The sequence below is a fragment of the Bufo gargarizans genome, chromosome 5 (genome assembly GCF_014858855.1).
Source record: "Bufo gargarizans isolate SCDJY-AF-19 chromosome 5, ASM1485885v1, whole genome shotgun sequence".
In the NCBI taxonomy this organism is placed as follows: domain Eukaryota; kingdom Metazoa; phylum Chordata; class Amphibia; order Anura; family Bufonidae; genus Bufo; species Bufo gargarizans.
Window position 1 is genome coordinate 8671537 of NC_058084.1, and position 20403 is coordinate 8691939.

At 41.0% G+C, this 20403-nt stretch overlaps 1 protein-coding gene across 1 annotated transcript; it reads right to left on the reverse strand.

Annotated features, from left to right (window-relative positions):
• Positions 1–2078: 2078 nt before the first annotated feature.
• LOC122938105 (cytochrome P450 2C31-like) lies at positions 2079–20110 on the reverse strand. The gene is made up of 9 exons (XM_044293418.1): positions 19896–20110; positions 13131–13293; positions 9700–9849; positions 7428–7588; positions 5434–5610; positions 4608–4749; positions 4081–4268; positions 2435–2576; positions 2079–2321 (listed from the first exon to the last, which is right to left on the reverse strand). Exons 1-9 carry the CDS (start codon positions 20073–20075, stop codon positions 2140–2142), a joined length of 1485 nt encoding a protein of 494 aa, XP_044149353.1. The 5' UTR covers positions 20076–20110; the 3' UTR covers positions 2079–2139.
• Positions 20111–20403: the final 293 nt, after the last annotated feature.

Sequence of the window (20403 nt, forward strand, 5' to 3'; positions counted from 1 at the left end):
TGGGATAACAGTGGGTAATACAGATCATCGTATTGGTCTCTTTGCTGACGATGTACTAATATTGACATCAAATCCAACTACTGCTCTAAGTGCAATTAATGATATTATATCTAATTTTGGCAAAGCTTCCTTCTATAAAGTCAATATTAATAAATCCCAAATTCTTGATATGGGGCTATCTCATTCTACCAAACGCTCAATATCCAACTTGTATAAATATCCCTGGGCAGAGGAATCACTGACTTATTTAGGCATCCAGCTTGCCTTCCCTGCTAGTAAATTATTTAAAGTCAATTTTTGGCCTTTATACAATAAAATTAATGACTCCTTGAATAAACTAAGAATAGACTCACTTTCATGGTTAGGAAGAATTGCTGCAATAAAAATGGTAATTCTACCCAAAATTATTTATATGTTCCGCAATATTCCTATTATTATCCCCAAAGGATATATCACGAAACTACAGGCCTTAATCAACAAGCACATCTGGGGGAAATTTAAACCCAGAGTTAAAGGGCTTATCCTTAATAAATCACTTAGAACAGGAGGCCTTAATGTACCTTCTATTAAACATTACTATACATCCTCCATTCTCGATCAAATGAGATATCTGATTAAAAATGACACTTCGAAAAAATGGGTTTTGCTTGAAAAAGATATAATGGGCTCTTATGACTTAAGCTTGCGTCTCTCTGCAACAGCAGCCTTTGGAGCCAAGAATACTACCCCACTCTCAACCCTAAAAGCAATTCATAACATTTGGTACTCCATTGCTAGAACAGAAAAATTAGTCTCCACCTCAATACTTTCTCTCCCCATGAAAATTTGTGAACTGGTGATACCGGACCTCAGGATTGATAATTGGATTTCCTTGGGTATCACTAATATCGATCAACTAAGGAAAGATGATGTTTTTGTTGACTTTGCTTACTTAAACAAAGAGTTCAACATTCCCAATACAGATTTTTATAAGTACCTAAGAATAAGACATTTACTACAATCCCCAAGGATTTTTCATTTCACTTCAATTAATCAATCTTTAACAGAGTGGATTCATATGTCACATAGATTAGATAAAGGTATTACTAAAGGGTATCAAATATTGAAGGAATCAAATGTAAATCCCTTACAGCATATTTTAGATATGTGGAATGAAGACCTGGGTATTGCCCTTTCAGACTCAGAGTGGACTGAAGTCTTTACCTCTGTTTCTAAACTCTCTAAATGCTCTGATCACCTAGAGGGAGCAAGGAAAATACTGTACAGATGGTATAGAACACCTGTTTACCTAAATAAAATTTTTCCAGAGGTCTCCCCTGCTTGTTGGAGGTGTGGTCACGTTTGTGGTTCGTACCTTCATATGTGGTGGAACTGCCCTACAGTAAAATCTCTGTGGATTTCAATCTTTAAGTACATTTCGACTTTGGCTTGCTATACTATAGACCCTTCTCCCAAGATGGCTTTATTATCGGTAGGTCTCATAGATCTTCCTTATCATTTTAGGACTATTGCCAGTCATTTAATATTTGTCACCCGTCTGAAAATTGCTGCTTGCTGGAAAAATGGTTCTCTACCTAATATAAAGAGAATTTTCAGAACGCTTGATAATAATTGTTTATATGAGGGCCTTTGGGCATCGGCTAGGAATTCTAAATCCAGATTTCTAAAAAACTGGGAAGTTTGGCTAGCCAACATTAAATGCAACATTCCTCCCAATGCATCCATTAGATTGTAATATCACATGCGCTTTCTTCTTTTACGCCAGTGTTTCCTTGTATTTCCTTTTACATCTACATACCTGTTGTGATATTGTTTGATATTATTATATTTATAATATTAAGCTGATTTGTATATGAAGTGTAATTTTATACCTCATTATCGGCTATAATAAGTGCCTTAATTAATTACTCCTCTATAATGATTTTTTACATGTGATTGAACTCATTCATTTGTAACCTACTACTTTTTTTATTTTTTTTTATTTCTTGAAATTATTAATAAAAACTATTGTTCAAAAAAAAAAAAAAATATATAGGAAGCCAAAGTGATACAAACATTATTTTATTTTTGTGCTTTTTTTTCCTGTTTGGAGCAATTTAAAAGGTTTTGGATCAAGCTACAAAACCAGAGAAAACCTCCTCATCGAGAAACAAAGCACATCTGAAATGGTCGGGGTCTTGAGGCATTGGTTTTGGGTTCAGGTGTGATGTCCAATTGTTCTTTATCCACTGTGGGCTTTAGGATAAATTTTTGCAATATAGTAGTTAAGAAGAGGAAGAGTTCCATGCGGGCCAGGCCTTCTCCCATACATGTGCGTTTTCCTAGGGAGACATTATGATCAAACACATTATATTACCATTGTACATGTTACTAGTCTTTTACTAGACTTTTAACCACTGTTTATGGTTTGAGATATAGTTGACTGCTATTTTACCTGTAGAAAATGGCATGAAGGCATCATTTTTCTTAAAGGCACCATTTTCATCCAAAAAATGTCCAGGGTCAAACTTAAAGGGGTTTGTAAATTGTTTATGGTCTTTTAGAACGGAGGTTAAGACTGGAAATACCAAAGTTCCCTGAAAAAAGTATTATATATACATAGACAATTAATAAGAAAGAGAAAATAATACAAGTCAGCTTTAATTAATTAACATAAAGGATTAGAAAAATTTTTTTTTTCCAAAGACAGCACCCATGGTTTGACGCTGGTTTTGCACTTTAGCCTTATTTAAAGGGGTTTCCAAGATTTTAATATTGATGACTTGTAGTTACACCTGCTCACCACTGTGATGTCGCTAGTGAGCAGGTACACAATGGAAGGGGGGCTGATTGGAAGCGGGGCTGGGTGTCAGACCCCCACCGATCTGGTATTTATGACCTATCCTTAGGATACATGATCAATATTAAAATCCCGGAAAACCCCTTTATGTAAATGAATCCCAATTACAATATCACATATTTAAAAAATTGGCAGAAATTTCTGTCAGTAAACTTGGATTCTATCCTTTTTGTGGTATTTGAGGGCAGAGAAAAACAAGTTACGGTACTTAAATGAAATTGTAATAAAACCCGATAAAACTCGTCTAAAGAACCAGTGGAGGAACAAATGAACAATAAAGGATCTCCTTAGAAGAATGTTGAATCTTAAAATATCAGCCAATTAAGCAAATAATGGGCTGAAATCTTAGTAAGGAGGAGAATGGTAGTACTTAATAATAATCCTTCTTTTTTTTACCTATGTGTAACAGCGGCTGCTGTGTGCTGCTGTTCCCCTGCTTACCGCCGCGGTCCCGGGCGCCGTGTTCAGCGGTGATCCTGCTGCTTGTGCTTTCCCATTCACCGCTGCAGTCCTGGGCTCTGTCTGTGTAAGTACTGTTGTTCTGGGATCCGCTCCACAGTTTTCTTTCAGCCCTGGTCACAGTATGCTTGTTCCCTGCAGCACTTCCTTAAGGGTCGGCACACGTCACTTCCTGTGCTTTATGGGTTAGATCATGTGACCTCGCTGACCAATCCTAGACCTCCTGCACATATATAAGTGGCTCATCTCCTTTCCCTGATGCCTCAGCGTCAAGGTCCTTGTGTCCTGCTAAGGTTGCTGTTATCTCTGCTTGTGTTCCTGTGTACCTGAATAGTGCTTGTGTTTCTGGACTCCACTGCCTATTTGATTCCTGCCTGCTTGCTTTGACCTATTGCCTGTTTGACTTTGCCTCTGCCTCATTCTTCGGTCCTGCACTGTTGCTCCTGGTTACGACTCGGCCTGCTGACTACGTCTGTACCTCTGGTACCTTGCTCAGGTACTTCTTGGTCCACCAGTTGCCTTGTGTGCCAATCTTCCTCAAGAGGTAGTGACCTGGTGTTCCCCTCAGGAAAGTCTATCCTCACCATCTGGGGTACTGTGAAGATCTAGGATTTCACTTAGACAACACCATTAGAGGAAGTAGGACACGTGGCACAGTGGGTTCACACCCGCTGGTTCGTGACTCTATGCAAGTTGAGCATAGGTAAAACTGGTGCAGTTTTTCAAATTTCTAAGAAGAGAAACAGAAGAACAGTGTCAGGAGGTTAAGATGAGTAGCGTACCTTTGGAATGTGGTAGCCCCTGAAGGTTGTGTCCTTGCTTGCAGCATGAGCGAGTCCTGCAGGGACAATATCTGCAAATCTTTGGATCTCATGGATCACAGCTTCTGTATACGGCATTTTGAGTTTGTCTTCAATTGCTGGACAGCGATCCTTGCCTATTACCTTGTCAATCTCCTTGTGTATCCTGTCTGAAATACATGTACAAGGACATTTCACACAGAATGGTACTCATATATGATGTTGGCCCTTAGGTTGATTGGCGCCCTCTGAGGTACTTTATGTTGATGACATCCTTTAGGGATAGCCATATAGTGCATAAAAAAGCAATCATACAGTGTCCAAATAACACTGTCCAAACAATAAAGTTGGGTAAAGGAATGTAGCTGCAGCCACATGTAATGTGGGATTGGAGATGTACCAAAGTCAGTGATTCTCCCTATATTAGTAAAATGTGCAGAGCTCACACTTCTCGCATGCCTTCAAGGGCAATCCTGGTTGCTTATTGCTTTGTCCTTACTTTGTATTACCTTGTATTTCTGGATATTTCATCAGTATTAGAAATCCATATCTTATTGTCAAACTTGTAGTTTCTGTTCCAGCAAAGAATAAGTCCATAATGGTCCCCTGTAGGTTATCCTCATGGAATTCTGTGTTTGGATTATTTTTATCCTAAAAAGATAGTTGACATTTTAAGGGAGCTTTCAGATTTTTTTTTTATAACTGATGACCTATCCTGTATATAAGTCATCAGTATCTGATCAGTGAAGATTCTACTCTCAGGACTGATCAGCTGTTTGAGAAGGCACCAGCTCCCGTGGCTTTGCCTAGGCCATGTGACATCACATTCATCGCTTACATGGTCTAGGTGCAGCTCAGCCACATTGACATGAAAGGAGCTGAGCTGCGATACCTAGCACATCCGCTATACAATGTACGGCACTATGCTTGGTAAGCTGATCAATGGAGTCCTGGCTGTTGGACCTACACTAATTAGATTCTGATGACTTATCCAGAGGATAGGTCATCAGTTAAAGAAATCTCAGAAAAACCCTTTAATAATAGACATTTAATATTCCTTAACCTATTTGTAGAGTCACACAGAGATGTAAATAAAAGCTATTGGGCCCCAGTAAAAAATCTGTTCGAAGATCCACAACTACCTTGTGAGATTTGTAATACTGTTGCCTTCGTACTGTATGTGACAGAGGGTGGGCTTCCTTAAACACTAGGGCCCAGCTATGAGTGCTACCCCTCCACTCCCTATAACTACTTGATTTGCGTCATGTATAACATTGAAGTAAAAAAAAATGGTAACAACAACCCAATAAATCTGTGTTTTGTCTACAAACGCACCTCTTTCATCCTTATGAGGAAGCAATCTATAAAGTCACGAGGACAATTTTCATCCAAGGTGCCTTGGTGGGTTCTTACCACCTCCATCACAAATTCTTTTAACTTTCTAAAACTTTGGAAGATACTCTGGTGAGGGCCTGGAACACGTGCCATCAAGTTTGGGAAAAAGTTGAGAAGCTGAATAAAAAAAATTAATGTAAAAATTAAAATATTTTGAAAAAAACAACAACATATTGGGCAAATTAAAAAAGTAAGTAAAATCTTTATTTTTAAGACCCAGTATGAAACTTTATTAAACTTTCACCACAAGTATGAAGGATAAAGCAGATATCAGTGGACTCTTTAACTCCAACTTTAACTCTTATTCACAAATAGGTTTCCTGACATAGGCCCCTTTCACACGGGCGAGTATTCCGTACGGATGCGATGCGTGAGTTGAACGCATTGCACCCGCACTGAATCTGGACCCATTCATTTCTATGGGGCTGTGCACATGAGTGGTGATTTTCACGCATCACTTATGCGTTGAGTGAAAATCGCAGCATGCTCTATATTGTCCGATTTTCACGTGACGCAGGCCCCATAGAAGTGTATGGGGTGCGTGAAAATCGCATAGCATCCGCAAGCAAGTGCGGATGCGGTGCGATTTTCACGCACGGTTGCTAGGAGACGATCGGGATGGAGACCCGATCTTTATTATTTTCCCTTATAACATGGTTATAAGGGAAAATAATAGCATTCTGAATACAGAATGCATAGTATAATAGTGCTGGAAGGGTTAAAAAAATAAAAATAAATTAAACTCACCTTAGTCCACTTGATCGCGAAGCCGGCATCTCCTTGTGTCTTCTTTGTTGAATAGGACCTGTGGTGAGCATTAAATATAGGTAAAGGACCTTTGATGACGTCACTCCGGTCATCACATGGTACGTCACATGATCTTTTACCATGGTGATTCACCATGGTAAAAGACCATGTGATGACTGGAGTGATGTCATCAAAGGTCCTTTACCTGTATTTAATGCTCACCACAGGTCCTATTCAACAAAGGAGACACAAGGAGATGCCGGCTTCGCGATCAAGTGGACTAAGGTGAGTTAAATTATTTTTTTTAACCCCTCCAGCGCTGTTTTACTATGCATTCTGTATTCAGAATGCTATTATTTTCCCTTATAACCATGTTATAAGGGAAAATAATACAATCTACAGAACACTGATCCCAAACCCGAACTTCTGTGAAGAAGTTCAGGTTTGGGTACCAAACATGCGCTATTTTTCTCACGCGAGTGCAAAACGCATGACAATGTTTTGCACTCGCGCGGAAAAATCGCTTATTTTCCCGCAACGCACCCGCCTCTTATCCAGGCCAAAAATAAGATGCCCGTGTGAAAGAGGCCATATGCTCCCCTGTCCTCCAAAATGATGTTTTCTTTTGGTCTTCTCAAATAAGAAAATTCCAAACTAAGAGAACTTTATCTCAATTTGATGACCAATGGGATAAATAGCAAGGGCATACACACCACATTGGTAGATCCATGTGGCTGTTATGGGGCCTTTGGATAGGGGTGGCCCAGCTCTGGTTGGGCTGTCCCTTGTACAATTAGTTTGAAAGAACATGTGCAGAAGGGATTTTTTTTTTCTATAGAAGGGTTGCTTTATAAGCAAAAATTGGATGGGGAATTGTCCCTTAGATTGTAAATAATGGGGGAAACAAACACTAGACCCTTCTGTCCTGGATGGAAAAACCTGACACCCTAATAATAACCCATTTACAGTGTGTATCACACTGGTATTAGAAGTAGTGCCGACATAGATAATAGATAAATACAGAAGGTACCTCAACCATGTATAGGCCATCTAACATAAAAATATTTTGTGTAGAAATGACGCGTAAACATCACTTGAAGAAAATTATTAATGTAAGTGATTATAAAATATCAGACCTGAATTCTTAATTCTGTATTATACCTATCAAGACTTGTCAAATTATTTACCTGGCCCCAAAAAGTGTTGAACACCTTGACAAAATCTCGAAAATGTGACAGCAGAGACAGCAACTTTTTATCCTCGTAGTCAAATCTCTCACCAAACACAACAGAGCAAATAACATTAGACACAGCGAGTCGCACTAGATCCACTGAATCCATTGGAGTGTCTGTAATTAATAATATAGCCAGTGACTATACCAATTACTTTATGATTTTATCTATTTTTTAAATTTCTTATAGAAATGGATGTAAAATGGTCGACTAATCTGCTTCACAATACAGTGGGCTGATCTGAGTTGGAAAAATTTGGTGCAAACAGGTGCCACAATGGTCCACCCGTTTGTGTGTGGTATGCAACTCGGCTCCACTGAAGTGAATAGAGCTGAGCAACAATACCACATACAACCTGTGGTCAGTGAAGTCACTGTTATGGAGAACACCAGCCATGTTTCTCTAATCTTGTACAACCCCTTTAAAGGTTTATTTTAGGATTTTAATATTGATGGCCTATCCACAGGATTAACCATCAATATATGACCTTAGGAGGTCCAACACCGTCAATCAGCTGTTTCAAAGTTGGCATTGACTCTACAGAGCTCCGTCCATTTTGCAGTAGATGGAGCTGTGCATTTCTGACTCTGCTGCCATTCACTTCAGTGTAGTTACTAGATGTGTCCACTACACAATATTTGGAGCTTATTAGCTCTAGTGCTGACTTCCAGCACTGGAGCTAAAACAGCTAATCGGCAGTGGCAGGGAGTGCCAGGCCCCCGCTTATCTGATATTGATGGCTTGTCTTGATGATAGGTCATGAACATTAAAATGTTGGACAACTCTTTTATAGAGATTTTCTGGGAAAAACTACTTTTTATCTAATATCCACACATACAAACTTTTAAGTGGGTACATTTGGGGCATCTAAATCTTCCCCCTGGGAACGTTCCACTTGTTCCAGTGAACTCTCACTTATGGGTGGGGTTATTGTTGGTCCTGCCCACTTTCGGGCCAGGACAGCATGAATTTGTCGGACTGTCTCTGAAATTGGGGACAATTGGCGACTATTCCTGCAGCGTGCCTCCTGAAACAGAAAATTCATACTTACCTCCTCCCCCTCACTCCGATCCGTGGGGCTGCCTCTGATATGTCCATGTTCAGATCCCTGGAGTGTTTTACATTCTGTGCTGAATAAGCATGGTCATGTGCTCCCCTGCAGACAATGACTGGCTTCAGCAGTGATGTGACTATTGTGGCCACGCTGAAGCCGGTCATTGGCTGGAACGGAACATGTGACCATGCTCATACAGCAACGGATGTAAACAGTCTGGCAACTGGAACGCGGACACATTGAAAGAAGCATGGAGGACCAGAGGCACGGGCAGGCAAGTATGAATTTTCTGTTTCAGGAGGCAGGTGACAGGCATTAGATAGAAAAACTATTATTCCCAGAAAACCACTTTAAAGGGAACCTGTCACCGGGATTTTGTGTATAGAGCTGAGGACATGGGTTGCTAGATGGCCGCTAGCACATCCGCAATAACCAGTCCCCATAGCTCTGTGTGCTTTTATTGTGTATAAAAACCGATTTGATACATATGCAAATTAACCAGAGATGTGTCCTGTCCCTGAGATGAGTCTCAGGTTAATTTGCATATATATCAAATCGGTTTTTTTTACACAATAAAAGCACACAGAGCTATGGGGACTGAGTATTGTGGATCTGCTAGCGGCCATCTAGCAACCCATGTCCTCAGCTCTATACACAAAATCCTGGTGACAGGTTCCCTTTAAGGTTGATTTAACAAACTTGCCTAAGCTGATAAATGTATAGCAATCAATTATACAAAGCGACCAGTTTAGAGGGCACATTTTCACATGACCTGCTCATATTGCAAGTCACAGCTATTATATTTCTCATGACAAAAGGGCAAATTCCAGTGTTACCTGACAAATCCCGATCAACAGATATGACACATTGCTGACTATCTGTACACCCTGTCCATAAAGCTTCAGTTTCCTAAGGTTGCGTGCATGTACTGTGAGGTCAATGAATGTAAACTTTGATCTGCCCATCAAGTCATCCAACAGGTTTTACAACACAGAGCGTGTTTTCTAGAGGTTTGGATTTCCACAATACGAGCACACATTGGTTTTTCATACAACTTTGTTTGCTAAACCTGTCTCTATAGCACTAGTCTCCAACCTGTGGTGCTCCAGATTTTGCAGAATTACAACTCCCAACATACTTTTATTAGCCTTATTTATATTGCTCAACACCTACCTTTTGTTCTCATAAGTCTCTCAGTAAGACACCGGGCCTCTTCTTGAATTCTCTCTTCAATACTCCTTTTACCCATTCCAAAATTTCTCAAAGTCATAAGAGAAAATCGACGAATTGTCTTCCATCTTTCTCCGTTGCTCATAATAACCCCTAAAAGTTTAATTTTAGTTTGAATTAAAAGAAACCATTCCATTTAAGAATGAAAAATGAAACAAAGCCACCATGGTTGTTAGTGATCTACATAAACAAGAAGAGGTAATTAGGGACTTGACCAAGCTGCTGGTACTGAGAGGCAGTGGGGTACATAGAGAAGTAGGGGCCCCATAGCAAGGACCAAACCAGGCCCCCCACACAGGACAGAAGGGTTTCTGCCTAAACCCTTTTCAATGACCCTGCCTCATTTGCTAAAAGTTGTTCCTTTAGAGGGTAGAGTCCTGACCAAGTTTTCACCTCCAGTAGAAGAGAGGATGATCCCAACTAAGACTGGGCCCCCTCTTGCCCTGGGCCCTATAGCAGTTGCATGATCTGCTGATATGGTAGTTACGCCCCTGCTGAGAGGTCTTCAAACACAATTTATCCAAGATAGAGGCTTTATTGGGACTATGCGTTTTGTCACTGAACCAGTGCCTTCATCAGGCCATGTAGTTCCTACTTACCTCTTCTTGTTTGTGTTGATCTTTAGACAGAAAGTTTTGATTCAGCTTGGATTCTGTTTATGTTTTGTCTACACTAGGGTTGTGCCTATTGTTAGCACCACCACCAAAGGTGAGCACCCAATTACCTGCATCTGCACCATTCATCACCCTATCCAACATGTGCTGTGTTTAATTCTTATTTGCAGCATTGTTGTTAGTGGTCACAGTAACAATTATACAAGCTATATGAATAGCAAATGGTAGGGACAAATGACTCGAACTGCAAAGTTTGGGTTCGCACCGAACTTTGTGAGTTTGGGTACCCGGACCCGAACCCAGACTTTTTCACTGAAGTCCGGGTTTGGGTTCAGTGTTTGGGTGATTTTATTATTTTCCGTTATAAATTTTTTAAGACAGAATGCAAAATAATATGGCCATTTAGGGGTTAAAAAAATGTACTTCATTCACTTGATCGCTCTGCAGAAGTCTCTTCTATCTTCATCAAGCAGGACCTGCAAAAGAACCTGCCATGTGCACGATGATGTCACTGTGCTAACCACGTGGGATTGTGCATTGCACCATGCCTATATGATGTCTTGATTTGGAGGATGTTGTACAAGAATAGGCCTTTTCTCCCCGGTGCAGATGGCTTCTCCAGCCTGTCCACACATGACATGACCCCACTTTTGTGCTTTCAGCCATGACGGCATGCACCTGCGCACTGGGATGCGCTGACTAATCCTCATTTTTTCCTTTACAGTCTGCATTTGAGGTGCGGCTGACTCCATTGTTCATACACTCCTAACTAACCTGTCTGTCCCATAGGCTGATTTTAATTACTGTAATTATTAAGCTATATCCCTGCATTTATTGGAGGCCATTTGGCACCAGGAGAGGTATAATCCACTGTGGGCTCAGCATGCATGTGGAACCTACATTCCCTGAATTTAATGGAGGCCAGTATGGCACCAGAGAAGGTAGTTATTAGTGTAGGTTATTTTCCTAAGGAGATCGCCTTGATGCTGGCGCACAGGCACAAATAATTTATAACATAGCAATAGCCATTTACATTTTCTATAGTGAGTATGGCTCTATTGTCTTTACTTTGTTATTTGTTTTTGCAGAGTACTGTTTGCATTTGTGTTTCTTGTGTTATGCACAGTTGATGATGATAGATGCAAAGTCTTTGCAATTTTTCGCTGGGTAACACCTTTCTGATATTGCTCCACTATCTTTCTGCGCAACATTGTGGGAATTGGTGATCCTCTACCCATCTTGGCTTCTGAGAGACACTGCCACTCTGAGAAGCTCTTTTTATACCCAATCATGTTGCCAATTGACCTAATTAGTGTTAATTGGTCTTCCAGCTCTTCGTTATGCTCAAATTTACTTTTTCCAGCCTCTTATTGCTACTTGTCCCAACTTTTTGGGGATTTGTTGTCAACGTATTTTTCCTTTAAAATGATACATTTATTCGGATTAAACGTTTGATTTGTCATCTACGTTCTATTACAAATAAAATATTGACATTTGCCATCTCCACATCATTGCATTCCGTTTTTATTCAGAATTTGTTTAGTGTCCCAACTTTTTTGGAATCTGGTTTGTACAAAACGGGGCAACTTTTAGTATTTGTTCTAGGGCCACTTCAAGTTTTCAGTCCGCCCCTGCTCAAGACTGCAATATATCATGTTTCTAAATAGATATGGACTTCACTGAGGGGGGTTAATCTCTCAAGACCCCATCCTTATGCTCTGTTTCACATTGTGCTACAATATTTTTTCATGTACGCCTCCATTTATTTGTTGCATAGAGAAGTCACTAGGGAGTGAGGCTGATGGGACATTTACCCATGGTGCTGGAATTTCAGAACTACATTCCTTTCCATCCTTTTAACCTAACAGCTAAATAAATTGCAGCAGGAGGTTGAAGGAACAGATTCCTGAAGAGGATCAGGGGCCTAGCTAGGGGATGATTGATGAGAAAGATGCCCTACATGTTGGAAAATCTTGTCCATGCTATTTAGATACAAGTTTAGTGCTCTCATTAAGAGAAACAAAATAAGAGTATTGCAGGTTTGATACCTCTTAATGGCTAACAAAAAATAGAAGTAATGATGTTACATAGCAAGCTTTCGAGACATCACCAGTCCCTTTATCGGGCATACTGCAAAAATATATGAAGACACAGCACTAGATATACAATAAAAACAGAGACATGGGGGAATGAATGGGTATTTGAAAAACAACAGAACAACAGAATATGAGAATAAGTCCTTATCTTATAGATAAGCGGTGTGAAAGTTTTATGGTCTCTAAATTGATGTTATCTCAGAGACTTGGTGCCCCTACTATGTCTATAGAAGACTCTTTAGATCTTCCAGTGTGTCACAAATATAAGAGTATTGCAGGTTTGATACCTTTTAATTGCTATTTTTTTCCATCTGTGTACGGTACATTATGGTATAATCCATTTGGTCAAAAGAAAAATAAAAAAGTCTGGTACCGTGTTAGTCAATATTGGCTAACACGATACCAGACTTTTTCCTTTTTATTTAGACACAAGGATATGGAAGTCTAGCTACAGCTCTGTTTTAGTATGAAATAACATTAGTCCTAAAATAAACCTACCATGTCTATGTATGTATGTGTATGCATGAATCTACAGTATGTATATACAGTATGTAGTATGTGTGTGTGATGTTTATTTTTGTACGTACGTTTGAGTGTATGTATGTATGCACATAAGTGTATGCATGTATGTTTGTATGTACGTGTGTGTGACTGTATGTCTTACCGTAATCCTTAAAAAACAGATCTGTTAATTTGACTTCCCCTCTATTACTGAACACATCACTGTGGTCGACCAGCGCCTCCTTTACCGCATCATAGCCAATTAGTATGAGTGCACGTTGACTGGCAAGGTAGATGGTATACACAGGTCCATACTTCTCACCCAACTGCATTAAAATATAAAAATGGCATGTAGTATAGTATATTATTAGATGAGTATTTAGGTTGTATCTGAAGGTTTATAGAATGTAATAGTGTAAAATATCCTGTGGGAGACAATGAGTAAAACCATGGTAGATGAAATACATGGTCAACTATAGAGTCGTTGACAGAGGAACATATTTAATGGATTTTCCCCCCCCCCCCAAAAAAAATAAAACAATTGAGTTCTGCCTTTAAATTAGACCGTTTTCACACAGTCAGTGTTTGGTCAGTGATTGTTAGCGAAAACCAGGTGCGGGTTAAAACACGGAACAGGTGTAAATCTTTCCGATCTACTTTATGTGGAAGAACAAAAATGACAGGGTGGGATTGGATATGTATAGATAGGCATCGGGCTGAGTTAGAGGTCTGACTTAGTGTAAAAAAAAATTGCCGCTGCCCGAGGGACAGATTGACAAGCAGCCAGTAAAAATCCCTTAGACTGCAATAGTATACTGGTATAAGCAATCAGAGGATTGCATATTCAAGTCCCCTTTAGCGGATTAAAATTTGCAGTGAAAAAATGTTTTTAAAAATATAAAAAAGCACAAAATATAAAATATTGAGGTCACCTAGCTTTTCCCAATATTACACATAAAAATAGCTAAACAATAAAAAGTAAACATCATTGGTATTGTCGCATTTGAAAACGTCCAAACTATTAAAATATAAAAACATCTATCATGTGTGGGGAATGCCATTATAGAATAAAAACAGCTGATTTGCAGCTTTTTGGTCATCATGTTGCCCCCCAAAAAATTGAATAAAAAATTATCAAAAAGTCATATGTACTCCAAAATCGGCCCAAAATAAAAAGGGACCTCACACAGCTCCATCGATGGAAATATAAGGAAATCATGGGTGTCAGAATATGTTGATGGAAGGAAAAAATAGTTTACAATTTTTTTTAAGGGGTTATCCAATACTATAAACTGTCCCCCCATATGCTGGGTCCTTACAGAGAATATACTTACTTGGCTCCCCACGACGCTCCTGGTCCCTTCACCGCTGCTGCTGCTTCTCCCTGTGCGCGGATGAAAACATCTGGTGTTGGGGGGGAGCAGCCAATGGCAGGCGGGGATGGGGACAAGCCTCCCTAGTGTCACCCGTGATGCTAGGGAGGCTCGTCTCTGTCCCCGATTGCCATTGACTGCTCCCCCCCAACACCGGATGTTTTCATCTGTGCACGGGGAGAAGCAGCATCGGCGGTGAAGGGACCAGGAGTGGCGTGGGTAGCCAGGTAAGTATAGTCTCTGTGAGGGCCCGGCATATGGGGGGACAATTTATAGTATTGGATAACTCCTTTAAAAAAAAAATCATACTAACACGCAGAATAAGCTAATAATGTCATTTTTAGACACAGTAAGCTCTGTAAACACAAAACCCCCAAAAATATGGTGGGATCATATGTTTTAAAAAATTTCATCCTTTAAAGACTTAAGGACTTTTTTTTTTTGTCCCAGTTCTTAAGGGGTTAAGGACAGATTCTACTTCTCCTTTTTTTTATCCACTCCTGGTGTCTGGCTTTGAAAACTGCATGAAAAACAACAACAAAGAGAAACAAAAAAAAACATGAACCAACCCAGTTACAGTCCTTTTATCCAATTGATATATCTGGCACACATGACGTTCACATTATGCAGCTGCCAATTTAATTGACATGTGGTCCACACATTAACCCACTGAGTGTCCATTTTAACAATTTGGGTATAACACGGTCTATATTTAAACAACCATGGGAATAAGATGGTGTCACGGCCATGGCTATGACCGTGACTCTCTATCGGCATGCGGTTGCCTGCGGTTTCGTGTGGGTTAAAACCACAGGTGAGGGCCGCTGGCGTGTGGCCTAACTTGTGGTTGCCGCGGGCAACCGGTAGTCTCATGTGTATGTGCAGCAGCAGTCTGAGCGTGGCTAGGCAGCGTGCTGCAGTTGCATGCGGTTTCACCTGACTCCCTTTTTGTTAGGTGTGTGTGTTGTGTGCACGGTGTATTATGTTTTGTGTGCACTTCCCCTTATATGTGTGTTTTCCCTTCTGTGTGCTGGAAGGGTTAACTTCCTTCCCAGTGTGTGTGATGTCACTGGGTGTGGTTGACCGGTGGGTGTGGCCTTTTGGCCTATATAGCCTGAGTCTCTTGCAGGCTTCAGTAGGTTGCTTCAGCCCTGCTAGCTGGAGCAGCCTCCTGTGTATTTGATCTGCCTGTGAGAGCCACCACTGTGGTCATAAGTTTATGTTCAGTTTGTCTTTGTCTGTGTGATGTTCGGTTTATGCTTTCTTGTATATTTCTGTGCTGCCATGTATCTGGGTTCCGGTGTGTGGATGAGTTTGTGCTGACTTCGGTTTGGTATTTGTGAACTTCAGATTTCCTGCACACTGGTCCAGTCAGCAGGGCTGTGGCAGGTGGCTGGAACTAGTGCAGCACCTGCCATATACATTGGTTTGCATTTGTGTTCCCCTTTTCTCTACAGCTTGGCCTTTGGGACTCCTGATCCTCCCTGTCTTGGAGGAGTGGGTTGTCCTACTCTGTCACCTAGGTCAGGGCCGACTTGAGGGCTTGTAGGGACTTTAGGTTCCGGCGTATGAGCCCTCCTACCATCAAGGTCGGCTCATACTGACAGGAGATAGGGTCAGCGTTAGGGACGCAATAGGAGGTGACCTGCTCCCTAATGCTGTGGTCCTGGCCAAGCAGTGACCGGACATCCTCTAACAACACACGGCTGAGGATTTCCCCCATCCTCAGCCGTGACAGATGGTCACTAACAATAACCTACAAATGGGTACCCAATTATAAATACCCCCAAAAAACTGAACAGAACTGGTGGGTAACCTCAATTAGGACTTAACTTTTAATACATCAGTAAAATACCCAAAAAGGAAGCAGAAGGTCGCCTGCCAGGGTGCAACACACTTGTCACAAATCACTCAGTGGTGAAAGAATACAATAATGCTTTATTAGTGCCAAGAGAATTAGGAGGGCGCAGGGGGGTGGGAGGGGAAGAGAAAACTGGTCTATTCCTCCTAGTAAACCCTCCTCTAGTAGTGATTCACCTGGTGATCAACAAGCTGACCCTAAACAGGGAGATCCCACTGCGTGTCTACTTCCTCCTAGTATATCCCTAGGTGTCCCTACACCGCACCATTTGACTGCCCAGCTTCATCGAGGAAGGGAGCAAGCGAGGGAACTAACACCTTGCACAATAAAGGATACACTTAGAAAAGCTACATAAAGCAATTAAGCAGGTATATATAGTCCTGCCCATACACAAACATATACAGTTGCAAGAAAAAGTATGTGAACCATTTGGAATGATATGGATTTCTGCACAAATTGGTCATAAAATGTAATCTGATCTTCATCTAAGTCATAACAATAGACAATCACAGTCTGCTTAAACTAATAACACACAAAGAATTAAATGTTACCATGTTTTTATCGAAAACACTATGTAAACATTCACAGTGCAGGTGGAAAAAGTATGTGAACCCCTAGACTAATGACATCTCCAAGAGCTAATTGGAGTGAGGTGTCAGCCAACTGGAGTCCAATTAATAAGATGAGATTGGAGGTGTTGGTTACATCAGTTCTGGGTTTGCTTTTCACAAGAAGCATCGCCTGATGTGAATGATGCCTCACACAAAAGAGCTCTCAGAAGACCTACGATTAAGAATTGTTGACTTGCATAAAACTGGAAAGGGTTACAAAAGTATCTCCAAAAGCCTTGCTGTTCATCAGTCCACGGTTGTCACAACCAGACAGCTGAGAAGCTCTGACAGAGGCCTTTCAGAACCTCCTCCTTGAGTTTCTGTGTTGTGGTATTCAGCTCCTCCTCTCGTTAGCCTCTCTCAGCTGTCATGTGTTGGACTAATTGCTTCCCTTTAAATTCCTCCCCAGAAGGCTTTTCTGGGCGGCTTATACTACTTCCTGGAGTGTGTGTGCATGCTGACTCTGTTCTCCTGTTTGCTTCAAAGCTAAGTGTTGTACCTTGATCTGTTATTTTCTGTTTGCTGGATCCCAGGTGACCCTGACTCCCTCTGTGTCTGGTGTAGGGAGCCGGTGGTCGTGTCCCCTCACTATTGTAGGGTGCTCAGGGCTTTATAGTCAAGGTTCGTGGATATGCAAACCTCCACCATTCGGATCTTTGCATAGGCTGAGCAGCCAGGGAAAGTGCCAGGTCTTCTGCAGGGGTCTCCCTTGGTTCCTTAGTTTTTGGATCCAGCGAGTCGTTTATACATGTTGCTTTGCCTTGTTTCCTGTACACCGTCCGTGACAACGGTAAGACAAATTGTCTATAAATGGAGAAGGTTCAGCACTGCTGCTACTCTCCCTAGGAGTGGCCGTCCTGTAAAGATGATGGCCGTCCTGTAAAGATGACTGCAAGAGCACAGCGCAGACTGCTCAATGAGATTAAGAAGAATCTTAGAGTGTCAGCTAAAGACTTACAAAAGTCTCTGGCATATGCTAACATCCCTGTTAGCGAATCTACGATACGTAAAACACTAAACAAGAATGGATTTCATGAGAGGATACCACAGAGGAAGCCACTGCTGTCCAAAAAAACCATTGCTGCACGTTTACAGTTTGCACAAGAGCACCTGGATGTTCCACAGCAGTACTGGCAAAATATTCTGTGGATAGATGAAACCAAAGTTGAGTTGTTTGGAAGAAACACACAACACTATGTGTGGAGAAAAAGCCAACATCAAAACCTCATCCCAACTGTGAAGTATGGTGGTGGGGGCATCATAGTTTGGGGCTGCTTTGCTGCATCAGGGCCTGGACGGATTGCTATCATCAAAGGAAAAATTAATTCCCAAGTTTTTCAAGACATTTTGCAGGAGAACTTAAGGCCATCTGTCCACCAGCTGAAACTCAACAGAAGATGGGTGTTGCAACAGGACAACAACCCAAAGCATAGAAGTAAATCAACAACAGAATGGCTTAAACAGAAGAAAATATGCCTTCTGAAGTGGCCCAGTCAGAGTCCTGACCTCAACCCGATTGAGATGCTGTGGCATGACCTCAAGAAAGCGATTCACATCAGAAATCCCAAGAATATTTCTGAACTGAAACAGTTCTGTAAAGAGGAATGGTCAAGAATTACTCCTGACCGTTGTGCACGTCTGATCTGCAACTACAAGAAACGTTTGGTTGAAGTTATTGCTGCCAAAGGAGGTTCAACCCGTTATTAAATCCAAGGGTTCACATACTTTTTCCACATGGTGTGTTAAAAAAAAAACATGGTAGCATTTAATTTTTTTTGTGTTATTAGTTTAAGCAGACCGTGATTGTCTATTGTTGTGACTCAGATGAAGATCAGATCACATTTTATGACCAATTTATGCAGAAATCCATATAATTCCAAAGGGTTCACATACTTTTTCTTGCAACTGTAGATATGCACACGATAGCAAGCAGTATATAGCTATATCCCAGTACCACTCTGTCCGACGCGTTTCATTGGCATGAGGCCAACTCATCAGGGGGACTTAAAGGAAGTCACCTGGATTTTGTGTATAGAGCTGAGGACATGGGCTGCTAGATCGCTGCTAGTACATCTGCAATATCCAGTCCTCATAGCTCTCTGTGCTTTTATTGTATCAAAAAAACGATTTTATAGATATGTAAATTTACCTTAGATGAGTCCTGTCTCCTCCATGCTTGAGAGATGAGTCAAGCGTTCTCTGACTCGGAGCCCAGCCACACTCACTGTGAAAGAGCCCAGCACCGCCCCGCATCCTCCGAATCTCCTCCTTGCTCCCCGACATAACAAAGCTAGTGACCATAATCTCGCGACGAGCTTTGTCTGGGAGCAAGGAGGAGATTCGGAGAATGAGGGGCGGTGCTGGGCTCCTTCACAGAGGGCGTGGCTGGGCTCCGGAAACGTTAGTAACAGCTCCTTCGGCTTATTACTTGCCTCATTAACATATCTATAAAATTGTTTTTTTGACACAATAAAAGCACATAAAAGTCCTCAGCTCTATACCCAATATCCAGGTGACAGGTTCCCTTTAAATTACTAAAATACAGTATAACATTTGTAAAGACAGGTGCACTCTGCTGTCTTACTAAACCCTCATACGGATGTTAAAATTCAGAGATTAGCCAACATATCCTAATGTGGATGTCTTGTGTAGGATGTCTATTGTGGTACTTGTGGTTTGCCGCGGGCATCCTCCACTGTATGCATTTTTGCTGGGGATCGCCATTAGCAACAGGCCACAAGTGCAGGATTTGCTCCCCTGTATATATATATGCACAACTGTATATGGGTTTGAGCACTTCCTGCCTGTTTAACACCACACCATTTTTTCTGTTAGTTAATAAAATACAGCATCGAAATAACAAAAAAATAAACAATAGATAAAGTGCAAAAAACAAGTGAAACTTAGCTTAGCAACAACGGCAGAGGCTGCATCTGGTCAATCTAATGGAGAACTTTGTCCTCATGGCGCAGCCCTCTACTTTCTCTGAAACTGATAGACATCCAGCCGGGCTTGTGGCGGGATGTTTGCTTCTATTTACATAGACTGTTCATGAATGTATAGCTATACGATGGCTTACATACCTTAACTAAAGATTGTGGTAGTTCAGAAGTACCAATCTGCAAAATGTTCCCCACTACGGGTAGAGGTGTAGGTCCTGGAGGTAGATTATTTTGTTGTATTTTGTTCCACCATTTAATGAGATAAATTAAGATAGTGACTCCAGTAGCTATGAGAAGGGTTACTGCAATATTCAGTGCCATGCTTCATCAAGGGGAGTGTTACATGAAAGTATACAGCGTCTCTGCACTTTGTTCCTCTATACGTATTTCTAATGAGGAAACACTGAGACACAGGACAACATTCCAAGCAGCACGTGATCACTGAGATGGGGTTGGGTCAGTTTCGAGTGCAGCTTTCAGTTTTAATGCATATTGTACTATAATTATATGAAATGAGGCCAAAGCTAAGGGGAAACATGTACAGCATTGTGCAATAATGTGGCTAGAGATAGTTTACAAGTAGAATCAATCCAAGAACATGAGTATTACAATGTATGATCAGTATGAAGTCAATGAAGTATTCTTTAAA

Excerpts from the sequence above, each read along its gene's own strand:
- LOC122938105 (XM_044293418.1), bottom strand. The coding sequence starts at position 20,075 with ATGGCACTGAATATTGCAGTAACCCTTCTCATAGCTACTGGAGTCACT. Across the intron at positions 4,269-4,607 it reads GAAATATCCAGAAATACAAG|ACAGGATACACAAGGAGATT; the intron begins GTAATACAAAGT and ends CATGTATTTCAG. Across the intron at positions 2,322-2,434 it reads CTTCATGCCATTTTCTACAG|GAAAACGCACATGTATGGGA; the intron begins GTAAAATAGCAG and ends ATGTCTCCCTAG.